The sequence below is a fragment of the Anolis carolinensis genome, chromosome 2 (genome assembly GCF_035594765.1).
Source record: "Anolis carolinensis isolate JA03-04 chromosome 2, rAnoCar3.1.pri, whole genome shotgun sequence".
Taxonomy (NCBI): Eukaryota; Metazoa; Chordata; class Lepidosauria; order Squamata; family Dactyloidae; genus Anolis; species Anolis carolinensis.
In genome coordinates this window covers 85754418-85774849 of record NC_085842.1, presented here as the reverse complement: position 1 = coordinate 85774849, position 20432 = coordinate 85754418, and the positions used below count along the sequence as shown (strand labels likewise).

The window sequence follows — 20432 nt, the reverse complement described above, 5'->3', positions numbered from 1 at the left end:
TTTTGTTATTTCTCCCCAAATGAATAGTTCAGTTTTGGAGAGAGGGGAGTAAAAGACACTTACTGCAAACCTCGCTATCCCCAATTCACTCAACAAAGTTGCAGAGCTCAATTCAGAGTCCATCCAAGATGAGCACCCAGGAGACCTGGACCAGAAAACATTATCCATTGACTGAATAGAAAGGAAGATAACTAGACCATGGAGGTGAGGCCAGCATTTTTTTAAAGGTAGTCTAAAAAATGAAGTTTGGAAATGGTAGAAGGGACACTACGATGAAGAACTTTTAAGATAAGCTAGTATATCCCTGTGTTTCTTCCAGTAGCAGTAGTCTTCATGTTTTAAGTCTAGTGCAAAACAAAATACAAAGCTTCTCCTCAGATGTGGGCAGAAGGTTCTCCCATCCCCACTACTTCTCTTCTTTATTCATGGCTGTGGGGGTAATCTACTTGGAAAAAGAGAGAGAAATACAGAAGAATTTCCCATGTTTTGCATATACAATCCTCACCCCTGGACTTGAGGCAGCAGTACTCTGTAGATCTCATGGCTGCTTTCTTTTCTTTTAACAAAAGTTTAACTGAAAAGGCCTCTCATGCTTCTAAGGCACATGGGGGTCATTACAGTTTTGGAAGAAGGAAATGAGAATGAAATGAGCCATTCACTTCCACAATCCTGAATAACATGTCAAAAACTGCCCTCAACAGTCCTGAGAGGTGGAGGTGGAGTGCTTTTTCATTCCAACAAGTTGAGACTAAGGAGGCACATTAGAGCCCCTGAGTATGTCATGTTCCCATCCTTTTATTTGGTCCTGCCAGAGGTGCGAAGACATTCTTTTGCGACTTCACTAGCGCTGCGAAGGAGCTCCATAAATTTGAATTGGAGAGGACAAGTCAAGTGGTCAGTAAGTCTGTGGTGATAATATAAAGAGCTGGTCCTCTTCCTTGCGGATCCATTTCATAAGTTTATTGACAGCAGTGAGAGCTGTTGCTTTGGTTCCCAGGGGGCTGAAGCATACATAGAGCTCAAATGCACTTGTCACCTAGAGAAAGGAAATGTAAAACTGCATTATGGCATGCCATCAAAGCAAAGAAGCCCCTCAAGTGTTTTTATTGATATGTTCAGAACAAGTAACCTTCACTTCAACTTGTACATAAAGACCTGTTGCCATATTGGTTATAAAGAATGGTTTGTAATATTTTGAACGGTTCCATCTGTAGCTGAGGGGAAGGGGAAGCTATGAAAGATTTTGGGAAGAATACTGATGCAAAATCCAGTGCTTGTAAAATGCTAGTGGGGTTTAGAGTTTAGACCTTGCAGACTTTTTAAGCAATAGAACTTTTAAAAACCATACTAATTGGAGTTGCTGAAATATTCCTTCAGTAAATAGATTACAAACAAACATTACGAGTTTGTTGGTTACAATACATGCTAATTTAGCTTTTGCTCTTTTGATGAATAGCAAATCTGTATAATGAAGGGGTGCACATATCAGACAATAAAGTTACATATCCAGATATTGCTGGCCTTGAGGTACCAATTGGTTATTGGTTATCGGTTGTTGTTGAGTTTATACTTTTATGATTTTTATATGTTTTTATGTATTAATTCATTGTAATTGAATGTAACGTATGTTGTTGTATTTTATTGTGGCATCACTGGGCTTGGTCTCCATGTAAGCCACTCCAAGTCCCTTCGGGGAGATGGGGTGGGATATAAGAATAAAGTTATCATTATTACTATAATATCTTAACATTATTAGCTATGCTAACTGGGGCTGATTGGAAATAAACTCTGAAACAAATGAATGGCAAAAACTTCCTCTTTAGGAGCTCCTATTCCTGCTTTTACTACAAATTCTTTAGAAACTACAGCTGAATCACAGCACTGATGAAGTGGGACTCTCACCCAAGCAAGGAGATTTTCATTTGATCCAGTGTAATAGATGTTATGCAGAGGACGGGAGGAATTATGGGCCCGGCTGTGTAAATACTGATATAGTCCCAGAAGTCTCTCCTTTTCCTCCTCAGTAATATAGGGAACATCAATCTCTGGGCTGGAAAAAAGAATTTGGTTAGAGTTTCTTATTATAAAAGATATGAAAGAGGAACAGCTGCTTCTCATGGGACAAACATTTATCTGTGGCAGAAGGTAGAACAAAAGATCCTGCTCAATGCTCTCCATATTTCAGATGAGCTATATTTGAAATAGAACATCTAATTAGTACAGCTACAATTTCATTTATAATGGACAATATTAGGTGTCACTAGGGATCAGGGAACTGGACTGGAGACTCCCAAGAGATCTAAAATGCATTTCTGTTGCACAATCAGATGTGCTATATTGGTGCCATGGAAATGGCCCTTTAACTGGAACTGCAAAGTGTTCTTGTTATTTAGAACACCCGATTTCCATTATTTATACCAGAAAATGTTACTAGACTGGAAAGATCCTCTTAATAAGTACATTTCACTGCCAGATGCTAGAAACAGCATTTCAATAATCTATCATTTTATGCCTAATCATTTAAAAAGCCTAAACTGCTATTATTTTTGCAAGCTCAGAATAGTGGCTAATGGATATTCAATCCCTTGAGAGTATTTTGGACTCCAAACTGCTGAAACAGTGGAAAACCAAAGAGCAATGTTTAGCCCAATTGTCCAAATAGATGGAGCTAACTTTCTTTGCCAGCTGTATCACCCGTAGGATAGGCAACAACTTATCATATGATCTCTGGTACAAAAACTCAAAAGTATCTTGACCCTCCATGGCTAAAAGAAGGACGCCATCCTGACTGATATGGACTACTTTGAACAAAGAGCAGTAAAACTACCCTTGCTCTCAGCAAAGCAACCATAAAAGTTGCCCAGGAGAAACTCTTACCTGGTGAAGAGCCCTGAGCTCTTGGATTTGTAGATGAAGTGCCGGAGTTCTGGGATTCCTACTTGGGAAGCACTGTAGAAAGGTGTGTGCAGTGCCTCCAAGAGAGCATGATAAACACCACGCTTTTTCAGATGCTCTTGGAATTTGCGCTTACAGTCTGACACGGTAAAAAAGTCCTCACGGTCTGTGGAGATCAGGACCAAGCACAAGTCTGTGTTTTGTTCCAAGTATGAAATGTGGGCATGGAAGAAACCACTGGAATTGAACTTGGGCAGGCAGATGGGTGTCCAGGCCTCTCCTTCTCTAAAAGAAGAGGAGGAGCTGATGAGGTTAAAGAGTAAGTGGAGGTCAATTGGGTGTAGGAATTGATCCTTTTTTCTCACTAGAGACACCAGCTGGTTCTTGGACAGCAGGATGGCAAACACTAGACTCTTGGCTTTGGCTTGCTGGAGGCAAGAACTCACTGCATCCCTGATTCCCGCAGGCATAGGTAAGCAACGGGCAGCTCCCATCAGAAAGCTGGGGTCCCTGGCCATTAGGTCTATCAAGTTGTTTGTGATTCGCTCTGAGCCTGCCAGCAGTCTCCTGAGATCATAGTTCTGCTTCTGTTGGAAGATGCGGTTGAGCTGGGTCCATGTCAGAAGACTGACAATCTGGTAGTAAATATAAAGGAGCTCCTGAGCAATTTCTTGCTCGGATTGTCTTGTTTTAGCCACAGCGACCAGCACCAGCGGACTTCTGCGCACAAACACCACCTTATAGCCATCTGCCAAAAAGGCAAGGGTAGAGGTAGAGGGGGAAAAAAGGTAAACACCTGTCAGTACCTTTCAATTATTGTGTCAAGTCCCTATCAGGAAGCATGATAGCTGTTTTGGGTTAGAATGTGTGGCCCACCAGATATTGTTTGACTGAAGCTCCTAGCAAACCTAGTTCTTGGGATAACAGTCTGAAGTGAAATTTTAAAAAGAAAGTGGAGGCTTCTAAGAGGGGCTATTCCCTCCCTTTCTTGCCAGACCAGGTTCAGAGGAGTGTGTGTAGGCATTGAAGGCCACAAAAATAACCCTGGGGATTGCATTTGTCCACTCCTGCCCTATCTGGTGAAAAGGCTTCCTTGCTATGTAACAGGTCTGTGAATGCAAGGTCCTTAATTGAAGTTTATTTTGGTAACTATCATGTTGAAGCTCTTTAGAGAACTGGCTGCAACAAAACGAGTGAGATAGAGAGATGCTGGTGGAAAATTTGGAGTGAGTCTAACCAATCTCCAGTTCGAACCTATTTGAAAACCTATGCCAGAAGCACCTCAAGGTGAGTCTGACCAAACTCCTGGTAGAACCTATTTTAAATCCTATGCCAGTGATGCCAAACCTTTTAGAAAGGGAGCGCCCAAACCAGGGTGGGGGTGAGGAGTGAGTTGGGCACTTGGGGATGGCGGGAGGGCAGCAGGTGAACGGCAAATGGGCAAAGGGGGCGGCAGGTGACGGGTGAGCAAGGGGTTTGGGCAAGCAGACGAGTGAGTGAGTGAGGGGGGGGGGGTAGTGGGGAGGGGGAACGACAGCTTATGTGCCAGGAGAGAGGGTGCTGTGTGACCCATCTGACACACGTGCCATGGGTTTGCCACCACTGGCCTATGCTATGGCATTGTGGATAGCATTGCATCTGCAAAGAGCCATCCCGAGGAACTGTTTCAAGTAATCTTTTACAACCTAATCTACAAGACAGCTGAGAACAATCCATTGCAAAGGATTTAGAAAATATTTTGCAGTTAAAATCACTCATATTCATTTCAGCTTAGGCAAGGTCTGACACATCTAAATCTGGCCTTTATGTGAATAGTTTTCTATTTGTGCAGTTCAAAGTAGTGGATAGGAGTGATTAGAGCTACCACCTGGATCTTTTCCCTTCCTAGTTTAATATACTGTATATGCCACAGGAGGAGTGGGTAAAATAGTGGATAAGATAGCTTGTCTAGATCAGGTGTGCACAACAGTCTGGGGGTCAGATGTGGCCCTCACAAGGATTTGGTGCGGCCTGCAGAGGCTCTGAGCCTCATCCTTAGAGACGGAGGTCACATACAGTGCTACAGCAGAATAGCAATTGGAACCTGTCATTCCCCCTTTCAAGTGTTTTACCTTGACACATTTCCTTTCTGTATGCGCCAAAGTTAACAAACTAAACTGTGACAAAGAGGACAACACAGATAGATCCAGCTGGGGTGCTGGAAGTGCTGATCTTGCTTGGAAATGCAGCCTGTGGAGGCTGTTGACTCAAGTTGGAGTAGTGGGGAGTGGGGATGCAATTTTAAGGGGTACCAGGCTTTTATTTAACGATGTTGTAATCTTGGTTTATGTTCAAATTTAACATTAGATTCGTCTTTATAGAGGGAGGAGGCGCCAGAAAAGGCTATAAAAACCTATTTGTAGCCCAAAAAGGTTTAGCCTGTTTAATTTTCACCCTTTACTACCACCAAGTAATGCAGGCCTGTTGTAGGTCCATTTTAGTCTGCTTTCTAGCCTGGTTATAGATGGAGACAGGTTTGGAAGACTTGGTTGATCGTCTGCTCTGATTTGGACAATAGGAATATCTCTGTTGGTTCTGCTGGACCTCTTGCAGACTTTCAGCACTATCAACCATTGTAGCCTTTCAGGCTGGAGATACTTTTACAATGGTTCTGTTCTTTGATGGAAAAGCTTAAAACGTTCTGGGGAGATTCCTGTTTAACTCCTTGATCATTGACCTGTGGGGTCTATCAGGGTCCAGGTTTCCTTCCCATGCTATTTAATGAGACACTTGGAAATTTCTAGGAGAGATTTTCCAGAGTTTTGAGATCAAGGTGCTTATGATACTTGACTTTATCTCTCCTTCCTCCTTAACTGCAAGGTTTATGTGCTAAACTAGCGTCTGCTCTCAGACGGTATAGAAATGAATAATCAACAACAAAACAAAAGTAACTCCAATAATGATATCAATAATATTAATGTAAGAGGTTCTGGGAAATATTACTTGTTATCTATAATTCTCAGAATCCCCAAGCCTACAAGTCTACTAGGGAATTCTGAGAGTTGGTCTCTATAAGTAAGTTTCCTAAGCTCTCGGTATATTTTGAGAAGAAAATGTGATATTGAATACCTGCATGAATAGACCTGATAGCATTCTTCTCTGCTTCTAAGAAGGACACTAGAGCCATCATCACTCCCATGGTGCTGGATAGGGCCTCCTCAGACCCATAGCGGGAGTACACTGGCTTCCCTGCCTCGCTTAGAACAAACACGTGCTTCTGGTGCATTCGCCAGGCCTCCATGGTTACATCTTCCTCCTCCTCTCCAGACAGGACTGAATCTCGGCGTGAGGCCTGTGGTGAGAGGTCCAGCTTATCCTCTTCATTCTGCCTTATCTCTTCTTCCAGATCCAGTGCTATACCAGTGAGTTGTGTGCTTAACTCACTGAAATCCTTGCTAATCTCTTCCATCTTTGTCAGCTCATCTTGAGCCCCTTCAGTCTGATATGGGCTCCGGGGAATGACATCCTGATTATCTGCGCCAGTCAGGTCCTCATAGGATTTGGCATGAACAAACATGGCTCCCTCCTGGCCTGCTCCTTATAAATGATACCAGAACAATTAGTTAGTTATTCATCCTCAGAAGACAGGCACAGCAAAGGAAGCAGGCTCTGAAATGTACAAAGAGCACATATAATGACACAAGAAAACCAAGGTTATCCTCAACTTCATGCCTGGGTATCGGTATCAGTGCTGCTGGAGAACAAGGTGAATGAATGGAGATAATCTATTTTGATAAATGCACCATACTACTATATAGGATTACCCTTTACAATTAGACCTCAACTTTTGCAAGATTTAGAGGCACAGATTCCTTGTGGAAATGGAAAAACACAACTATAGCCTGCTATTTTTTTGACCTGAAATAGCACCTCTCCAGGCATTTCTAGTTCCTCCATCACAATTCTACGGTCAAGTTATGATCGAGATTGGACGACCTAGAAATACCTAGAGAGAAAAACATTTCAGGTGCATATAAGGCAGCAGAAGTAATCCGCAAATAATTAATTCTGTTACTACTTAGCCCGCAAATGTGCATTTTAATAATATGAAAATAAGCCATAATGAATATCGGGCTCTTGAAAACACTCTCGTTCTATAGGTTTTTGTACCATAAAGAAACCCTAAGTGCCTTGAATTGTAAAATTATGAAAACTCTACCACGAAATACATGATATTGTGATTCTTCTTCATGTATTTAAAATTAATTATAAATTGTTTGTACTAAAGAAAAGCGTATGCATTCTTCTGATATATTTGTAACTTCTCACACAACAGCTTGGTTCTTATAGCAGTCTAATGAATAAAGACCAACACACTTAATTTTGAGAAATGATTGGAAGAAGAACTCAATTATTTACGGGTTAAGATTATTTCCAGGAATATGGCATGAGGAGAAGGAATGATTATCATTGTTCAAAGCAGAATTTGTTCTCTGGAATAATGATAGATGGAACTGGGTTGCATGGCAATCAAAGGGGAGCCTTAGCTGCTTCTATAAGTCAGACAAGATGTCTGTATCAGGATGGTCCACCAGAGTTTCAGAATAAACTCTCAATTGTAAAAGAATCAAACTTGATGGCTAGGGCTTCTGAACACTGAAGCCCCAAACATTGTGAAGCGAGCAGTTTCCTTACCTCCATCTATGTCCTGCTTTGTATCATCCTTTGCCCCACTGAAATGCAGAAGTTGTCAGTTTCTGTGGCTTCCATTTCCTTTGCCCAATGGAATGTTACATATACAACGGCTGGCATAAGGTGTTGGTTTTGTGGTTTGGAAATGGTAGCTACAGCACAGTTCATATACTCTGAGTTTCTTCAGAATAATACAAAATTTTGCTTTCACTCCAGCCTGATAACCATGATATTTGGCTATGCTTTAATATATACTGGAGAGGATCAGAGATATATAGGAAGCCAGGTATAAGAATCATAGCAAATTATTATCTTATATAATCAGTTGAAAAAGTACCAGAAGTGTCTCATTTTAAACAAAAGTAGTTCAACCATATACACAAAAAAGGAGAATAATAAGGAGTCATTCTCTATACTAATTATTTTATAACGGCTACCACAAGGTTATTCCATGTAGAAAACATTACACCAGCATGATCAATTCCTTGTGTTTTTCTGGAAATAACTTTTCCTAGGTAAAGGTAAAGGTTTCCCCTGATGTTAAGTCCAGTAGTATCTGACTCTGGGGTTGGTGCTCATCTCCATTTCTAAGCCGAAGAGCCAGCGTTGTCTGTAGACACCTCCAAGGTCATGTGGCCAGCATGATTGCATGGAGCACTGTTACCTTCCCACTAGAGTGGTACCTATTGATCTACTCACATTTGCATGTTTTCAAACTGCTAGGTTGGCAGAAGCTGGGGCTAACAGCAGGCGCTCACTCTGCTCCCCAGATTAACTTTTCCTACTTTAGGCCAAATAAAGAGTATTTCGGCCCTCCCAAAGAACAGAAATCCCATTATTCCCTTATCATTAGCCATGCTGGCTAGGGCTGGTGGGAGTTACAGCTGAACAATTTCTAGAGGACCATATGTTGCTCATCCTGCTCCAAATCATCACATGAGCTGGAGACCATCCTGCTTACTGATATTCCACTGAAAGGGTACAGGTAATGAGGCAGAAGGTCTCTGTATCAACTATAAATAAGTAAGTGTTGATAATAAAATTACATACAAAATACTAGAATTACTTTCAGCTCAAACCTACCTGGCTCTGTTCCCTGAGCCAATCCTGGTGTAGGACTTTCTGATCTCTCTGCATGTTGTCTGTCTGGTGGGACTAATGATCCATTGGGCACATCTTCATTTTTCTGTTTGTAAACATCAGCAGCCATCACAAGATACTAGAGGAACCTGCAATCAACAAAGCAGTAGTCAAATAAACCAATTAATGGTCTTTATTGTCCCAACATAGTGCAGAACAGCTTAGCCTGAGTGAGAAGGCAAATGGGTCTGAGCGGCTTCTTCTTCTTCTGTTTATTTATACCCCTCTTTATCTCTCCTGAAGGAGACTCAAAGCTGCTTACATTAAAATTATGACTACACAATTTAAAATATACAAATATGCATCATATTTATATAATGGCAACATTTCCGTATTCAGTATCCCATAGTTACCATGGGAAATTGATACACAAAGGACCCTTGCTACTGTTTTTAATATTTTTGAACTGTGGCTGATTGAATCTGTGGTGCAGAACCTATGGATACAGAGGGACAACCATATTGCAAATTTCCTTCCTGTAATGCCTTACCATCTCTCTGTAAGGAAATGTAAGTTACTAATCTTTTCTCTTTCTAAATGCAGAAGTGAGGCTAGGTCTCTTTCACACTACACAGGTAGTATGTAACTGTATACCATTTTGATGTTGCTTTGGAGTTTGGTGAGGTAAAACTATCAACCCTAGGATTCCATAAAATGGAATTATGGCTCTTGAAGTGGTATTAAAGCACTTTGGACCAGGATACTATGTTGGTTCAGTTATGTAAATATCTGCCAGCAGAGTTACATATACAACCCCTACAGTGAATACCAACATAGCACAATGTATGTGGATCAATGGTCGGTGCACATGGCTGATCACTCTTTGTGCAGCTACAATGCACAATACGCAAAAGCAATGCATAGAGGCAGTCAGATTCACATACTACCTTACATACAGTGGGCCTTTGGTATCCTCTGGGGTTTGTTTCCAGAATTCCATTAAAGTTACCAAAATGTGTGGATCCTCAAGTCCCATTATATACAGTGGCACAGTAAATCAGTTTCCCTTACATAAAATGGCAAAATGCAACTTTGATATTTGGATTTTTTTAAAAAATTCAAAGCCATGGATGGTGGAATTCATGAATACAGAATCTGTGGACACGGAGGCCAACTATACTTTAATGCCATAGCTATACAGTACTTTTATCACTGTCAGCTGGATACAATCATTGAACATTGTCAGGAAAAAACCCACCTTACAAGTATAGTGCAACTTACACCTGCGGTTGTCAGTAACAGGATGCTAGCCACAATGCAGAAGAAACTTAAAATATATGTATTACATGCAAATTATATCCAGAAGGCATCTGCCTCTGATTGTCAAAAATGAAATGACAAACACGGGCAAGACATTTTCAATTATGAGCTGAGAAAGATACATTACAGAAAGTCCAAAAGCAATACATGCAGGGTTCTTTTATTTGCCTTTAGGTTTCAAGACTATGGAAGCATATGATATCCTTATGAAATAATGCAGCTACGATATTTCTACAGTTACTGAGCATCTGTGTTTCTGAGATCTTACTTTAAGTTGCATGATTTTTAGTTTTAAAACAATTTAAAAACAAAATTAACAAAATTGATTGCTCTGAAAACATTTCTCCTATGCTCTATCACAAAAGTTAATATTTTGATAAATCGTATACACTGTAGAATTGTCTTCCCCAAAGATACAAAAACAAGCATAAGAATAGAAAAACATTTTAAATAGCATTAATTTTAAAAAGTTGAAATTAGATTGGTAGTTGTAGTTTGTGTCTATTTACAGTTTTATATGTCATAATCTGTCTTGATTATGAGTCCAAAACCTTTGTGATGGTATGATTTAAGCATTTCAGCAAGCTCACACTACAATCTTGTGCACATTTATATAAGAGTAAATCTCATAAAACAACAGCTGTAACTCCTTTCAGTAAACATGCTTTGGCTCAATTGCAGAAAAATAATTAGCAAAATACATAGAAATTGAAAAATTTACAATTATATTGGTTTTTAATAGAAATAATTATTCTCACCAATACTTAGCAAGGTTCAAAAATATGTGGAGACGGAAATCCAGGGCTAATTTTATACTTGGTAATTGCTATATCTGTGCTAAGCTGTTCTGTTTCCTTGTTCTTTGGCTTCTCCCTAGTATTTCATCAACTTTTCTTCCTACCTCACAACCGAATCACAGTTTTTCACACTTGTTTTATGGTTTCATCTCCTCTTGCGTCTCCATACAACACTGAAAATTTATGTAATTTTATATGGCTTTCTTCAGGAAAAAGTACCATTTAATTCAATGGACATGTTAATGCTTAAGTAAGCATGTACAGATTCAGGCTTCAGCTTGTTTCAAACTCCTAGACCTGAGAACCAATAGCATCAGCCAGAGCTCTAACCTAAATTCTGAGATTCTGATTGGCTGATAGGAACAAAAACCTAAATTCAAATACGCCATTGAGATCTTGAAATTTAACCATTTCTCAGTCAGTCCTGCAAGGATTTTCAAGGTTTCTTTCAAAAACTAAAATTTCCTAATTTGTAGATAAGGTGTTCTGTGGCCCTGTTTTAATTATGTGTAATCATTTTTAAAACAAATTCAGTTTTACAAAGCAGCAAGATTGAGGATACAATTATTTCTGTGTTTCCTCTACTTACTTGTGACTTATGGTGACCGTAAGATGACCCTAGCTAGCTTACACAATACTTAACTGGCGGCTGCAGCAGCAAAGGTGTGCCACCTTCCCTGCAGCGTTCTCCTGTTCTAGGGATTCCAGAGTAGTCTCTCTAAACAACAACCATTCTTTGAATGTCCTGAGTCATGAGCAAGCAATTTGCTGACATAAGATATGGTCAGGAGAGAACAACTAGCATATTTAACAGTGTATATAATCAAGACATCAATTATCTTGCTCAGTTACTGGTGCTCTCTTGGTCGATCAGTAAACCCCTGGATTAAATCCAAGTAGACTAAATCCACTCAGTCAGCAGACATATAAGATCTATAAATGGCGAGTTACCAGGTTCCCATTGATTCAGTGGGTATGTCCTAACTGAGATTAACAATTTAGGTACAGTAACCAGCTATTAGTAAAGGAATAGCTGACACTGTATAATGGTTTGAAAAATATTTTGTGGAAGAAGTCTGTATGTTTTTAGTCCATGTTTTAATTGTCTTTTAGAAAACTCTAGGTTTTACCTAAGTATGTTATTAACAAAGGGGCTCCTGAATGAGACATTTTAGATCCATTGCAGTTTGGTTTCAGGTCCTGTTATGGATCAATTTTGGTTGCCTTAGTTGACCTACACCATGAGCTCAGGTGGCAGGATGTGTCCTTATTGACTCTGTGGGAGCTTGCTGTGGCTTTTGCTTCTTTATATAAATATTTTATTTATATCCTGTTTTTATTACCAAAACAGAACCCAAGGTTGCTTTCAACACACTTTCAACATCATTGGCCCCAATGCCCTATCCTTCACTGGCCCCATTTCTTTCAGGAGGGCTCAGTCCTAGTGATTGTGCTGGCAGACTACCACTAAATCCATGGCCCTTGGCCGGGGAGGGGGTCCCTCATGGTTGGTTTTCCCTCCCCATATTCTATTTGGAATCTATGTGAAACCATTAGGAAAAGCTGTCTGGGTTTTGCAGTGGAGGGGTGGGGGTGTGGACTGGTGTCATCGGTATGCAGATGAGGTCCAACTCTATTTAGTCCATTGACACTGTTTTGGTTCTAAACCATGATGTATGAGGAACTGCACAAGGAGCTGGATATATGTAGCCTTGAGAAGGGATTATTAAGAGGGGACATGGCAGCCATGGTTTAAATATTTGAAAGGATGCTATATTGAAAATGGAGTCAGCTTATTTCCTGCTGCTCCAGAGACTACAACATGGACCAACGGATTCAAATTACAGGAAAAGAGATTCCACCTAAACATTGGGAATGACTTCTGGATGGAATGAGCCACTGGTGGGTAGTCTTGTGCCCTCTGATCATCTGAGGCACCCTCAGCAGACTACTAACCAAGGAAATCCTACATATTATCAATGTGTCCAATTTTGGGCACCGCAGTTGAAGGGAGATGTTGACAAGCTGGAAAGCGTCCAGAGGAGGGTGGCTAAAATGATCAAAGGTCTGGAGAACAAGCCCTATGAGGAGAGGCTTAAAGAACTGGGCATGTTTAGCCTGCAGAAGAGAAGACTAAGAGGAGACATGATAGCCATGTACAAATATGTGAGGGGAAGTCATAGGGAGGAGGGAGCAAGCTTGTTTTCTGCTGCCCTAGAGACTAGGACGCAGAACAATGGCTTCAAACTACAGGAAAGGAGATTCCACCTGAACATCAGGAAGAACTTCCTCACTGTGAGGGCTGTTCAGCAGTGGAACTCTCTGAACACTGTGGTGGAGGCTCCTTCCTTGGAGGCGTTTAAGCAGAGGCTGGATGGCCATCTATCGGGGGTGCTTTGAATGCGATTTCCTGCTTCTTGACAGGGGATTGGACTAGATGGCCCATGAGGTCTCTTCCAACTCTACTATTCTATGATTCTATGTGGACCTGCATTTACTGCATTTATATACTGCTTTTCTCACCCCTGGGTGGACCTTTATTATATTGTATTACAGTTCTTCTTTTTAGGTGCCTTTCCATGGCCCTGAAGAAATCACTTGCTAATCTAAGATTCAATAAACTGAAATTAGCCAAGCCTTTACTTCAAGTCTCATTTTTAAGGCCACAGAACACCTTATCTACAAATTAGGAAATTTCAGCAGGACTTTTCTTATCCTGTTGCAATTCACATTTAAGTATTTATTTGTTTGGTTAGTTATTATTAGTTCACATTGATGTCTATTTTATGTATCATTTGATTATGTATTTAGTTCATTTGTTATTATGGCATTGAATGTTTGCCACCTTTTGTCTGGAAACTGTCTTGAGTCCCATTGGGGGAGATAGGGTGGGTTACAAATAAAGTTGTTGTTGTTGTTGTTATTTCATAAATTGCTCTTTCCTTGGTTCATTAGCATATCTTTTGTGTTGGGATTTAGGAGGAATTTCACTGTTCTTTTTAAGTCCTTGTGTAATACTGCTGTACCAAAGCAGGGCTTCTGAAACTATTTCCACTCATGACCCAGTTCCACTCAAGAAATGTTTATGTGACCCCAGATACATATAAAATAAATATAAAAATCAAACATTTACTGATAACAAACCAGCATTTACAAGGTTTGTGATTTTTTAATGAAGTAAGCTGAAACATTTTCTGCAGAGTTTACTGTAAACACTCCATGCTGTTGCGAACAGATTAATATAAATGGGTAGCATTCAGAAACCTCTTACTGTTGCCAATTTTTGGGACCCCAACTGGGATCAATAGTTTAAGAAGCAGCGTACCAAAGAGCTTGCTACTATGCATGTTTACACAGGGGTCAATCCCACAGATTCCAAGAAGCAGTACTTCCAGGTAGATGTAAATAAAGTGATCTCTATATGAGGTTGGAAAACTCTGTTTTATTGTTTCCAGCTTCTTCACCACCATGGAACAATACAGAAATATAGCTTGTCTTACTGCAGGGCTTGGGAAAACAAATTTTGTGGTCTACAACTTTCATAACCCCACAGACAGAATGGCTATCCAAAAACGGGAACATTTCCAAACTCAGTTTCCAAATGACACCCCCTTTGATTTTGTAACATAAAAGGCAACGTTGAAGGACAAACCTGAAGACAGAAAACAAAGGTCCCCCCAAAACTGTCTCCAGTTGCCTTTGATTTACATTCATTTTCATTTAAATCCTCTCTTCCTGACTTTAAAGCAGGCTCTCCAACATTTCACAGATGAAAATTGGGACATGTGTATCCAAACAAGATCACAGTGTATCAAGATGGCAAAACTGACTAATGAGGGTGAACACATAAGTCAGGAGAGGTTGTAGCTTTTGCCTGAGCCTCTTGGGAAGGGCAAGATTCCACCCTTCTTCTCATCTCCCTTTATTGGGTTAATGGGGTGAAAAATTGTTTGCTCTTTGAAATTTTGCAGCAAATGCGTAAGCTGTAAATAAAGGGATGGGTGCTGGAGAAGAAAATAGAAACTGGGACATTTTAAAAGCAGCTGAAAAAGTGGGAGGGCAGGTTAATAGACTCAGTCTGTACCAAACTGGGACAGTTGGAAGGTATTAAACAGACCAGTCTGGGAGCAGTGGTAGAGAGAGAATCTTCCTCCCCATCCAGATTCTGCTATTAATAAAGACAAATCACATCCCAACTGTGATTCAGTACACTTATTTACTTCTTTGAAACTGAATGGCCACCATGCTCTCCTAAGGACTTCAACCTGGCAGACCTGGGTTCAGCTTTTACCCTTGGTACAGACTTAGCAAGCTACCTTTCATTTAAATGTACTATATAATGCAATGATGGGTATTTCTAGCAACACTATAAATGCAAATAAGGTTGCAAAGTGCTTTGCTACTGATGAAGCATAGGATAAATATTTTTTAAAATACAGGACTAATGCTTGTCCCAGTCTGGCTAATGCTTGCTGGAGTAAATTGTTCTGAAGACAAATCGTTCAATATGTTTCCCTAAAACACTTCTGCCATTTTACAGTATCTAATCCTTATTAATGACGAGGACCCAGGCTAGCAGATTATTCAAACAGCTACTTTATCTACCTTGATTGTGCCTGGACTATCTTTCTATCAAACACATACTTCCAATTCTGGCTAGCTCTACATACATCCGACTTGGTGTCCTACAGACAATAGAAGCTTGTGCTTTCATTGTTGTAAGTCGCTCTGAGTCCCCTCAGGGAGATGGGGCAGGGTATAAAGTTTATTATTATTATTATTATTATTATTATTATTATTATTATTATTATTATTTTTAAAAACTCCCCTTTAAGATGCCTAAAAAATCTTAATTGATTTTTTAGCAGAGTAAAAACTCCCAGAGTATCTTGATTGTTCAAGCCATTTTCTAAATTCTGGTTTATGTTTATTGTCTTTGGTAACATAGTACAATGATTCACTAAACTGAATTGCTTGGGAAATTATGTGTGCCTGCATTTCTGTGTCCTGACTTCACAGCAGAGTAGCGGTTGCGTCCTGTCCTACAAACAACATTGAAAACATGTCAAATTAAAGAAAGTAATCAAGAGGCCCATCCTGTGCCTGTTTCTTCCTGTTCGCTCTTACAGCCCCAGCTAGCAAAAGCAGCCGCACACAAAGGGTACTTACAGCTTTGACAGGAACAGGGGGAGAGCACAGCGTCAGTTGTGATGTGTGCCTGTTTCTGCTGTTGCTGGTGTTGCCTAAGCAGAAAGGGAAGAGCCTGAGACTCCAAGGGGAGAGGAGGGAGGATTTGGCTGCTGCTCCTCTAGCCTTAGCTCCAAATGTCACTGCAGCCCTGGACACCCAGCCAGCTGATTCTGTCCTTGCCGATAGCGGCCAGGAGTACTGTGCACTACCTACTTCTCAGAGGTCACTTTTGACGTGCCACAACTCCCAGTGCATCTTGGGGATCGTAGTCCAGGAATGCAGCTTAGTCTTTGGGTGGATGAAGGAGGAGATTCATAATTGACGGAAAGGAATCAGAGTTAATTCACATCTTCCAACACTGGGGGGTGCATCTCCACTGTAGAATGTATGCAGTTTGGCACCACTTTAACTGCCATGAATCAATGCTATGGAATTCTTGGAGTTACAACTTGGTGAGGCACCAGCAGTATTTGGCAAATAAAGCTACAGACCAGGCATGGGCAAACTTTGGCCCTCCAGGTGTTTTGGAATTCAACTCCCACAATTTCGGAATTGTGGGACTTGAAGTCCAAAACACCTGGAGGGCTGAAGTTTACCCATGCCTGCTACAGACCTTGCAATGCTATGGAATCCTGGCAGCTGTCATCTGTGCCTCGCCAGCACTACTTGGCAGAGAAGGATACAGACAGAGGACAGCTCCCAGGACTCCAAGGCATTGAGCCATGACAGTTCAAGTGCATCAATTCTGGGAGTGAAACTTTGTGTCATCCCAGAAAAAAACCTATTCTCTGTTTGATGATTATTATAGTACAGTAACATCTTTTTTTAAAAGTGTCTTGAGCCATATACATAGGTTATATCACTAATTCCTACTACAGCTACTCACCCATTGTGATTGTGGATGAGGGAGGCAGTCTGTTTTCAGGCTATTAAAACCGGAAAAATTGTATGTTCTGAAGTTTTCAATAATATACAACCTATTTTTAAATGTTAGATACAAAACCATCAAATTATTAGCAGCATAGTTTCCTGTGAGGAAGTTTCATGGGGTATTACTACCAGAGCTTAGGACAATTATTTTGATCTACAGCTCCCAGAATTCAAGACCCCGTGTAAACATTAGTTATTTTAGCTGGTGAATTGTGGGAGATATAGTCCAAAACAGGAACTATTTATTTATTTATTTTTGCATTTCTATACAGTTCTTCTCACCCCTGGGGGGACTCAGGGCTGTGTACAACATGGCAAAATGGCAAAAATTCAATGCCGAACTTATATATAAAAGCAATGCATAACATAACTAAATCAATAACATATAAATATGAATTAAAACCATTAAAAACTATTCCAGGATCTGGAAATTATGCAAAAAGTATTTCCAAGGAAGTGTTTCTTGTAGATTTTTATGCTGACCCAGTGGAGCTTTTTTCTATACTGCACATTTCAGGATTTCTTAATCAGATGTTGACATTCTTCAACAGATAAGCCATACAAAGCCTCAGTGTACCCTCTCAAAACTTCAACACTAAGCTCTTTAATACTATGATCCTATTTTTGGAAGCATCTAAGATTATAAAACGTTTAATTCTGTTTTTCCAAACAAATATTAGCAGGACAAATAAATAAGCAGGGAAAATTATATTCAGGAACAAAGTGCTACTCTTTGGGAAAACTGCACCCATACAGGTTATTTCATCAATGATGTTTTTTTTTCTGGAGTAAACTTTATTGCTTGCTTTAGCAAACATTGACAGGAGAGTTCTGTAAGTACTGTACTTCAATTTTCAAAGAGCTAACTGAAAACTGCTAACAAATATGCTCCAACTTGTTCAATTGGGCCGTATTTCCAATTTAAATGTTAGAGCATACAATTAGAATCGGAGGAAATTTATTTCATGAATGCATACACATGAAATGGAAGCACCAGGTTATTCTGGGATTCACTGCTGTTTACAGAACAAAAAGAGATAAAAATACAGTACAAACCATATATAGCTAAAAATATAGCAACAATTAAGTTTATAATAACAGCAGCAGGAGCAACAACAATTTATTTCTTACTCGTCTCTCCTTATGGTTCGAGGCAGCTTACAATATCACTAAAAACAAATAATCTTCTAAAACATTATATATATATATATATATATATATATATATATATATATATTCTACAAAATACAGAATGTCTCTTATCTGTGGTTCTCAAACTGGGGTCCCCAGATGTTTTTGGTCTTCATCTCCCAGTAATCCTAACATCTGGTAAACTGGCTGGGATTTCTGGGAGTTGTAGGCCAAAACATCTGGGGACTCCAGGTTGAGAACCACTGATTTAGAGACAAGGTTTTATACATTTGACAGCTATTCAAATCTCCCCTGATAGGCTGAAATAAGAGCCGGTTTGGATCTGCACTCTGATTGGCCAGTATTCTGATGAGGTTGTTGCCTCTAGGTGGGGAGGAGACCACGGGGATTAGGAGGGCCAATCAGCTGTGAAAGGCATCCCCAATGGGAGAGGGTGAGCTCTGGAAGATCCATGTCCATGTTTGGGGAAGGTTAATGAGTTTCCAAGTGGTTTAATTGACCAGTTCCAGGTAATGGGAAATGTCTTGGAAAAACAAAGACGAGGGGTCCCAGGAACAAAAGGTGATGATCTCTTTAATAAAGCCTTGGATTTGGAATAAAGGAGTTTGCAAATGTACATATTCCAAGCTTCTGTTTTCAGAGTCAGCAATCTCTCAGCCCAAGTGGAATACTTGACTGAACAAACTTTGGCTGGCTTTGTCAGATGAGGCACAGAAACTGTATATCATTCCACATATGCACACAATTGATTTTGATTATCACCTTTGCCAGGGATAGCTGGAGGGATCTTGATGCCCAGCCTCTTCTGTTCCAGGAAAGGTGCGAAGTGAAGATCTCGGAGGCTCGTCTTGTTATGGTTTGGCACAAATCGCATATATTATACACACACATATAGGAATAGAAATAGCATTAAAGGATACAAGGTAGGCAGGAAGTTGAGACAAAGGATACATTTTATTAAGGTTTTGAAACAATTTAGCTTTCGGGTGGGCGTTGCTGCTGGTTTGCTGCTGGTATCCTTCTTCCCTGTAATTGTAGAAGAATAAAGATTTTTTTAAGGGATAAAAATTATATTTTTATTCTGATGCCCTTGGGAAGCTACAAACCATTGGGAGAGGGTATCATGTTTTGCAACATTGGGGTAGCCAATGAAAAGGTCCTCAGGGTGACAGTTGCCAGTTGAGTTCTGGTAGGCTGGAATAGCTGCCCCCACCCAAGTAGAGCTGGGAAGGCCTGGAAAAAAAAAAAACAAAACAGAAAAATTGGGGAAAAACACTTTCCCCCCAATTTCCCTGCCAGTTTTCCTGTTCACCTCCCCCCCTATTTTTCCACCCGCCCCCATTTTTCCAGTTTTTTCTAAGCCTTCACATTTTTATCACAGAAGACCTAAGTGTTTGTGGCAGACTGTACTGGAGAAGGTAATCCTGTAGTAACTTGGATCCAAACCATACAGGGCTTTCAGTATCAAAACCAACAGCTTGTACTTTGTCCGGAAACTAATTGGCATCCAGTGGAGTGACTTCAGTATAGGAATATGTTCACTTCTGGATGTTCCTGTAACCAATCTGGTTGCCATATTTTGAACCAACTGGAGTTTCTGAACTTGGTACAAAGTTAGTCCAATGTAAAGCGCATTGCAGAAGTCCAACCTTGAGCTTGCCAGTGCATGGTCCTCGAAATCTAGGAAGGGTGGGCAGCTGGCATATCAGCAGAAGCTAGTAGTAGGTACTCCTGACCATCGCATCTACCTGGCCTGACAGTTGGAGAGAGGGATCCAGGAGCACTCCCTAGCTGTGAACACAGTCTTTCAGGAGGAGTGTAACCCCATGCAGAACTGCTTGACACACCTCTATCCCCAGATTAGGACCCTTGATGGCAAGCACCTCTCTTTTGACTGAATTAAGATTCAATCCCCCCCTTCCTCCAGCCCATTACCTCCTCCAGGCATTCATTCAGAGGAGACACAGTATCCTTAGCTGAGACTGTTTTTGAAGACACAGAGAAATACATTTTGGTGTCATCAGCATACTGATAACACCCTGCCCCATGCCTCTGGATGATCTCTCCAAGCGGTTTCATGTAACTGTTAAAAGAACATTGGGAATAGAATGGCACCTTGTGGGATACCATGTAACAGCTCTTTTTTTTTTTTGAGGAACGGTTATCCCCAAACACTACCATCTGGAATCTGCTTGAGAGGTATGATTGGAACCACTGCAGCATAGTGTCCCCGATTCACAGTCCCTCCAGGTGTTCCAGAACCAGAAGGATATCACTGTCAATGGGAAGTCTAGAAACACCAATAGGGACACACAGCCCTTGTCATTGTTAAGATGGAGATAATCCACTAAGGCGGTCATAGCAGTCTCAACTCCGTATCCTGCTCTGAAGCCAGTT

The 20432-nt window shown here is 40.5% G+C and overlaps 1 protein-coding gene across 1 annotated transcript; it reads right to left on the bottom strand.

The window, feature by feature from the left end:
- Positions 1 to 379: 379 nt before the first annotated feature.
- mon1a (MON1 homolog A, secretory trafficking associated) lies at positions 380 to 16170 on the bottom strand. Its single transcript, XM_003217554.3, has 6 exons — positions 15933 to 16170; positions 8650 to 8795; positions 6004 to 6471; positions 2878 to 3643; positions 1903 to 2050; positions 380 to 1036 (listed from the first exon to the last, which is right to left on the bottom strand). The coding sequence occupies exons 2-6, from the start codon at positions 8774 to 8776 to the stop codon at positions 896 to 898; spliced, it is 1650 nt and encodes a 549-aa protein (XP_003217602.2). The 5' UTR covers positions 8777 to 8795; positions 15933 to 16170; the 3' UTR covers positions 380 to 895.
- Positions 16171 to 20432: the final 4262 nt, after the last annotated feature.

Coding starts and splice junctions, on each gene's coding strand:
- mon1a (XM_003217554.3), bottom strand. CDS start 8,776: ATGGCTGCTGATGTTTACAAACAGAAAAATGAAGATGTGCCCAATGGA. Junction 6,472..8,649: donor GGCTCAGGGAACAGAGCCAG/GTAGGTTTGAGC, acceptor ATCATTTATAAG/GAGCAGGCCAGGAGGGAGCC. Junction 2,051..2,877: donor AGCTCAGGGCTCTTCACCAG/GTAAGAGTTTCT, acceptor TCTTTTTTCCAG/CCCAGAGATTGATGTTCCCT.